The sequence below is a fragment of the Capra hircus genome, chromosome 10, assembly GCF_001704415.2.
Source record: "Capra hircus breed San Clemente chromosome 10, ASM170441v1, whole genome shotgun sequence".
Classification (NCBI taxonomy): Eukaryota; Metazoa; Chordata; class Mammalia; order Artiodactyla; family Bovidae; genus Capra; species Capra hircus.
Genome location: NC_030817.1, coordinates 74,923,932 through 74,931,501, shown reverse-complemented (window position 1 = coordinate 74,931,501; position 7,570 = coordinate 74,923,932). Strand labels below are relative to the sequence as shown.

General features: G+C 37.5%; 1 protein-coding gene across 1 annotated transcript; it reads right to left on the bottom strand.

Moving 5' to 3' along the window:
* LOC102188598 (olfactory receptor 4F3/4F16/4F29-like) lies at positions 1,477-2,418 on the bottom strand. Its single transcript, XM_005685589.1, has one exon. The coding sequence runs from the start codon at positions 2,416-2,418 to the stop codon at positions 1,477-1,479; it is 942 nt and encodes a 313-aa protein (XP_005685646.1).

The following is a 7,570-nucleotide window of genomic DNA, read 5'->3' as shown; positions in this document are numbered from 1 at the left end:
CATATATACATACATATGAATATAAATATAAATTAAACTATATAATATTTAAATAATGATACTAAAAAGAAAAAATGATACATGTTAATATTTTGGCAAAGTTTGCATAGTTCATAGGTTTTGATAGGTTTGTTTTTTTTAACTTAGGAATGCTTTACCACCAAATACTGTATTGAATGAAGACTCAGTTCAGTTCAGTTCAGTCGCGCAGTCATGTCTGACTCTTTGCGACCCCATGAACTGCAGCCCACCAGGCCTCCCTGCCCATCACCAACTCCCGGAGTTCACTCAGACTCACGTCCATCAAGTCGGTGATGCCATCCAGCCATCTCATCCTCTGTCGTCCCCTTCACCTCCTGACCCCAATCCCTCCCAGCATCAGAGTCTTTTCCAGTGAGTCAACTCTTCACATGAGGTCGCCAAAGTACTGGAGTTTCAGCTTTAGCATCAGTCCTTCCAATGAACACCCAGGACTGATCTCCTGTAGAATGGACTGGTTGGATCTCCTTGCAGTCCAAGGGACTCTCAGGAGTCTTCTCCAACACCACAGTTCAAAAGCATCAATTCTTCGGCGCTCAGCTTTCTTCACAGTCCAACTCTCAGATCCATACATGACCACTGGAAAAACCATAGCCTTGACTAGACAGACCTTTGTTGGCAAAGTAATGTCTCTGCTTTTGAATATGCTATCTAGGTTGGTCATAACTTTGCTTCCTAGAATTTGGATTTCCCTGTTAGAATGACATGACAAATTTATATTGATGTATTTGTTCTGCTCCTGACTAAAAGAACTAAATGTTATTTTTATGTGCAATTTTCCTACTTAGAGATTCTTTAGCTTAAAAAAGTAATTTTTTGCACCTTATGCTGACTTTACATACTCCATTAAAGGTATAGTTAATTACTTATGAAAAGTTAATGTTTGTGCTATTATGTATTTTCAATATTAATATATTTGCACTCATTAACAGGTAGTTGTTCTACAGTTGTTTCTGTTTTCAGCCATCTATACTACTTATACTACTGTTGTGGCTTGATTTGGGTCCACCAAACAGACGTGTCAAAATTTTAAACCCCAATATCCATGAGTATGGACATACTTGGAAATAGGGTGTTTGTAGATATATTCAAGGTAAATAGAAGTTATCTCAAATTAGGGTAGATTAGGAGATACTTCTCCCTGTTCTGAAGGCCTTAAAGAAATCTTCCCTCCTAGGTATTTCTAAAAATTACTTCTTATAAACATTATTCCTTAAGAATTTAGGTTCAAGGTTTCTGTATACTTTGATTTTAAATACTCTATATGTAAGTCTCTTTTCAAAGGTGAATGTCTCTGCTTCCCAAGTAAAAGACAAAATGGACTCAATATCTTTCTGTAATCAAATCAAAGACAAACAAGATTCTTTCTGACTGTGACCATCAACACTGAACATTAGTAATCAAGAGCTCTTCACAATACAGTGAAGAAATCGCTCATCACTTTAGAGATCTCCTGTAATTCACTAGCTGTTTGCATACTCTCCTCATTGCAACCCTCATTTCATGATTCCTGAATGTGTAAATAACAGGATTCAGGAAAGGAGTGAGAACTGCATCAAATATAGCCAGAAACTTATCCAGGTGTGTGGAGGAAAATGGCCATATATAAAAAAATATCAAAGGACCAAAGAACAAGACTACTACAGTGATGTGAGCTGAAAGTGTGGACAGAGCCTTGGATGAACCCACTGAAGACTGTTTCTGAACAGTGAGAATGATGATAATGTAGGAAATGATCAGAATGAAGAAGGAGCCAACAGAGATGAATCCACTGTTGGCCGTGACCATGAATTCTAGCTGGTACGTGTCTATGCAGGCAAGTTTGATCAACTGAGGAAGGTCACAGTAAAAGCTGTCCAACACATTTGGGCCGCAGAAGGGTAAGTTTACCACGCAAGCCAGTTGAACCATGGAGTGGATAAGGCCAATCATCCAGGCAGCCACTATAAAGAAGACACACATCCTTGGGCTCATGATGGTCAGATAGTGGAGAGGCTTACATATGGCAACATATCTGTCAAAGGCCATGGCAATGAGCAGCACCACCTCCACCCCACCAGTGATGTGGATGAAGAAGATCTGAGTGATGCAGCCACTAAAGGAGATGACTTTATGCTTTCTGAAAAGGTCATAAATCATCTTGGGAGAAAAGATAGTAGAAAATCCCAGGTCAATGAAGGAGAGGTTGGCCAACAGAAAGTACATGGAGGAGTGTAAGTGAGGGTCAGCAATAACGGTGAGCAGAATGAGCAAGTTTCCCATTGTGCTTGCTATGTAAAAACTAGAGGAGAACACAAAGAGGAGAAGTTGAATCTCCCAGGAATTGGTGAGTCCCAGGAACACAAACTCTGACACCATAGACTGATTTGTTCCATACATTGACTTTGTACATTTGGCTACCTGAAGGACAACAGAAAAATGTAAATTATGATGATTATGTTAATAAACTAGAAGAGAAACCAAAGTTATGCAAGCCTATTTCTACTCTTGCATGAAAATTACCTCACAGCCTTTGCAGCGTGATCACACAGAAAAATTAGTTGCTGTCTTGTGGAGCTATTCTTGACCACAAAGTTGGCTTTCCATTTAATACTTTCATTTTCCTTTCCGGGTGAGTGTTCTGATATTACTCCTGAAATACACGATGGTCAACAAGAGTAACAGGAATTCAACCCCAAAGCTTTTGACTTTGGATTTTAAATTAATATGACCTACCTCAGTCATATAGAACTAATCACTATTGCAATCTCTCAGGAAGTTACCTTCCTCTGGCCCTTCCTGTGGGAACATTTCATCTTCAGTGTTACTCAGATGCTTACCACATCTACAAATTCTTGTTTTATTATTACTAGCCATTTATTTTACTACCCTGTGTATTATATTGAACTAAGTACAGTTCTAACTCACCAAGGGGATTGTAAACTTCTTGAAGGCAGAGATTATGACCATTCATATCTGAACTCCTTGAAGCAATGAAAAAGTGGCCCGCACAGAGAGGTACAAGTCTGTGAAGTGTCTGTTACCAGTTTGTGTCATATTTTGTGGAGAGTCTGTGACTGAATATTTAGAAACTTCTCTAGCAGCTTGACATTACAGTGGCACTAAAGTTTCTGTTTTGATATTTTATCAAAATAATAGTCCATGTAAGAGTATAAATTAAAAAGAAACTTATCCTTTGGTGCAAGTAATTTGAGAAACACTGCTTTAAGGTACTTACACATGATTTGAAAAGCTTAGAATTATGAAATTCATAATGTGGTGAAAGGTCTTCCCTGGTGTGAAGTCACTTCAGTCGTGTCCAACCCTTTGGACCCCATGGTATGTAACTGCTGGGCTCCTCTGTCCATGGATTTTTCAGGCAAAAATACTGGAGTGGGTAGTCATGCTCTCCTCCAGAGGATCTTTCCAAACCAGGGATTGAACTCCCATCTTCTGCAGCTCCTGCATTGCATGTGGATTCCTTACCACTGAGCCACAGGCTTTTTGAAGCCGCAGTGGTAAAGAATCCATCTGCCAAGCAGGAGAAGCAGGTTTGATCCCTGGGTTGGTAAGATTCCCTGGAGATGGAAATGGCACCCACTCCACTGTTCTTGCCTGGCAAATCCCATGGACAGAGGAGCCTGGTGCATTACAGTCTTTTGGGTCACAAATGGAATTTATTATCTATTCAATTTCTCCTTTCCTAATTTATTATTTACTCAATTTCTCCATTCCATCTGGACCGCAAGCCCCATAAAATTAAGTACCAAAACTTCTTCTTCAACCCAGTGTATCAAAAATTAAAATCACAAGAAATTTTTGTTGAAAGGGTAAATAATATGTACAGTTGACACTCATACAACCTGTTTTTGAAGAGTCTAAGTCTCCATAAGTGTGATTTTTGCAATAGATATAGGAAGATGCAAAAATTTACATGTAGAACATGTATTAATAGCATGGCTTGTATTGAAGTGGATAGCCTATCCTTATATAGATAGTATGTGAGTAATATTGAATATAAAATTATTCATTTGTTAGTTTTATTACTCTTTTATAAGTGCTTCCAGAAAATTACTCTACCAGGCAATATGCCTCTCTATCTCTCTCAACTGGAGAAACTGCAAACTGCCTATAGTCACTGGTAACTGGGCTTTTTAAAAATACAGCAATGTTTCCAACACTGTTATGACTATGACTGTAATACTATATGCCATTAAAATTTTATAATGATTTATTCACTATTATATAGGCAGGGCTGCCATGAAGAAATTGCATCAACTACTCAAAGCTACCATAAAGCAATTATATTGTTGCTTCTTTGTTAACAGTACATAAATTGTTATGACTGTAATTAAATATGAATTTCTTTTCCCATTATCTTTTCATTTTGATGTCTAGAAGGCTGAGCACAAAGAATTGATGCTTTTCAACTGTGGTGTTGGAGAAGACTCTGGAGAGTCCTTGGACTGTACGGAGATCCAACCAGTTCATTCTGAAGGAGATCAGCCCTGGGATTTCTTTGGAAGGAATGATGCTAAAGCTGAAACTCCAGTACTTTGGCCACCTCATGCGAAGAGTTGACTCATTGAAAAAGACTGTGAAGCTGGGAGGGATTGGGGGCAGGAGGAGAAGGGGACAACCGAGGATGAGATGGCTGGATGGCATCACGGACTCGATGGACGTGAGTCTGAGTGAACTCCGGGAGTTGGTGATGGACAGGGAGGCCTGGCGTGCTGTGATTCATGGGGTTGCAAATAGTTGGACACAACTGAGCAACTAAATGAACTGAACTGAACTGATAAAATCCACAATATATGGTATCCCCTAAGACATGTAGATGTAGTCGTTGACAGATGATTTATCTTGTAAACAGATGATACAAAGTTATAGCACTGTAGACAGACTTTCTTTTCCTTATGATTTTCTTAAAAATATTTTCTTTCTTAGAGCTTACTATATTGTAAGAATATAGCATATATTACACATAAGTACAAACTATGTGTTCATCCATTGTTTATATTTTTGGTAAGCCTTCCAGTGAATAATGGGCTATTAGTACTTAAGTTCGGGGGGGACAAAAATTATACCTATATTTTCCACTGTCCAGGATGTTGGTGGCCCTACCCCCAAGTTTTTTAAAAGATCAACTTCAGGGCTGATCTCCTTCAGAAAGGACTGGTTGGATCTCCTTGCAGTCCAAGGGACTCTCAAGAGTCTTCTCCAACACCACAGTTCAGAAGCATCAATTCTTCGGCACTCAGCTTTCTTTAGACGCCAACTCTCACATCCATACATGACTACTGGAAAAACCATAGCCTTGACTAGACAGACCTTTGTTGGCAAAGTAATGTCTTTGCTTTTGAATATGCTATATAGAAGTAGTCAAAAGTAAATTTTACCTATATATAATAAAAAGCAAGCGAGAGAGAAATATCCAACCAAATATCAGAGAATATAAAGATTCATAGTTTGATTTGTGATCCAATGGACTGTGGCCCTCCATGCTCCTCTGTCCATGGGATTCTAAAAACGAGAATTCTGCAGTGAGTTGCCAGTTCCTTCTGCGGGGGAGAGGTGCTTCCCGACCCAAGGGTCTAACCTGCCTATTCTGTGTCACCTGCGTTGCAGGCAGATTCTTTACACAGAGTCCCCAGGGAAGCCCCACTTCTCCTCTACCTACCAATTAAACTGGTAGTTTTTGGTATCTGGTATTAATAGTCATCTGTGAAGTGGTATTCTTTTCAAAAACTCATGTGTCATGTCATAGATCTTTCTTTCTTTTCTTTTTTTTTCTCTAGAGCTTTTTCACCTTGCAAAACTGAACCTCTGTATCTATTAAACAACTTCCCATTTCTTCCTCCCTGGAAACCACAATCCTATGTTGTCTCTGTGAGCTTGACTACTTTAGACAGAAATTTGGTTTTTTTGTTGTTGTTGTTTCATGTCTACATGAAGTTCTAGCTTCAGAGTTATCAGTTTCTCAAGAGCTTTTTTGGAATGCTATTATGCTACTGATTATTTGATGCTTTTTTTTGCCTATGGTAAATAGTTAAGCACATTGTACAATATTAACAGCAAAGCATTATACACATACAACATCAAGTTATGGCAATTTGATCTCTATTAAAACATTTAAGCCTTAAAAAAAAAACCTCATAGTTTGAAGTGGGTATCTTTTGACTATTGCCTTGAGCTCAGGGATTCTAGATGGAGACACCAGAATATGATGTCTGTTCACCTAGAAGTCATCAAATACCTACAATCAATCTCCTGATTGATTCTGAAATCACATTCTCTTACAAGTTGGTTTTGCTCAAAAGAATAAGCTGTTAGGCTATTTTTCTCAACACTTAATTATAACCATTTCTTTTAGTTAATTAAGTGTTCATGATGTGAAAGAAGAGGTCTAGTTCTTTGTCTTTTATGGTGATTAATTCATTGTCTTGGCCCATATAGAACTGATCAATCTTCCAGAAACAGATTCCCAGACATTTAACTTTATAGATGAGAAAAATATTGGTAGCCAGTGTTCCAAGTAATAGAATTATCAATCTGAATGAGGCCTATAGACATATCTTGGTTTTGAACATCTAAACTGTCATCTGTATAAATTTCCTTCTCAATCTAAAAATATTGAGACATTGTAACTTCCATCAGCTAAAATGTCCAGCAATTTATCTTTCAAACTGCCATAAATTCTTCTCCACATCCAAATAAAAATCTACCTTCTCTAATTTAAGACCGCTTCTTTTACTTTTTATGACTACATGCAATATAAATAATTTTTGTGCCTTTTTGAATTAACTTTCTAGATACATAAACCCAGCAAACTATATCACCACTTATATTTCTAAGACTCAAAAACTCAATCCCTTTTATATTTCCTCTTAGGATTACTTTACCCCCTATCTTTCACTTCCCCCAAAAAATTCACTTTTGTCAGCTTTCTCTAAAATTTTCTACTTTCTATCTATAGTCTAGGGACAACATTAAAAAATTATAAAATATTAAAGCACATATGAGAGCAGGAGAACCAATTTGCTCTCTTGGTAGTTTTCATATCACTTGTATATTTCCCACATCATAACTTAAAGTGACATAGTTGGAAATAATTTATTCAGCTTTGGGGCTTTGGGTTTCTCTTATATTCATGTATCAGTTACACTCTTTTCCAGCTTGAAAATTTTGCATGTACTAAATGAATTTGTTTCTCTTTTCACAGAAGAGAATCAGTTTATACTTTATCTCTTTTGAAAAATGAATGGAGATAATAAGAACCCTTGGTTTCTTAGTTTCATGTGTCACCAATTTTCCTTACCTGTTTATCAAATTGCAGAGGTTGAGAATCACTCATGTAATTATCACTAACAACAGAATGCTTACCCCCAACATTATAAAGTCATTTCACTTTTCCTAATGTCTTTCACTGTACTCTGGCACTGTGTGATTCTAGTTAAATTCAAGGTCAGTTTACCTTATTCAATATGCCAATACCCTTTTCACAATTATGCTTCACTAATGGTCAATTAGGACTGATGCTAAAGCTGAAGCT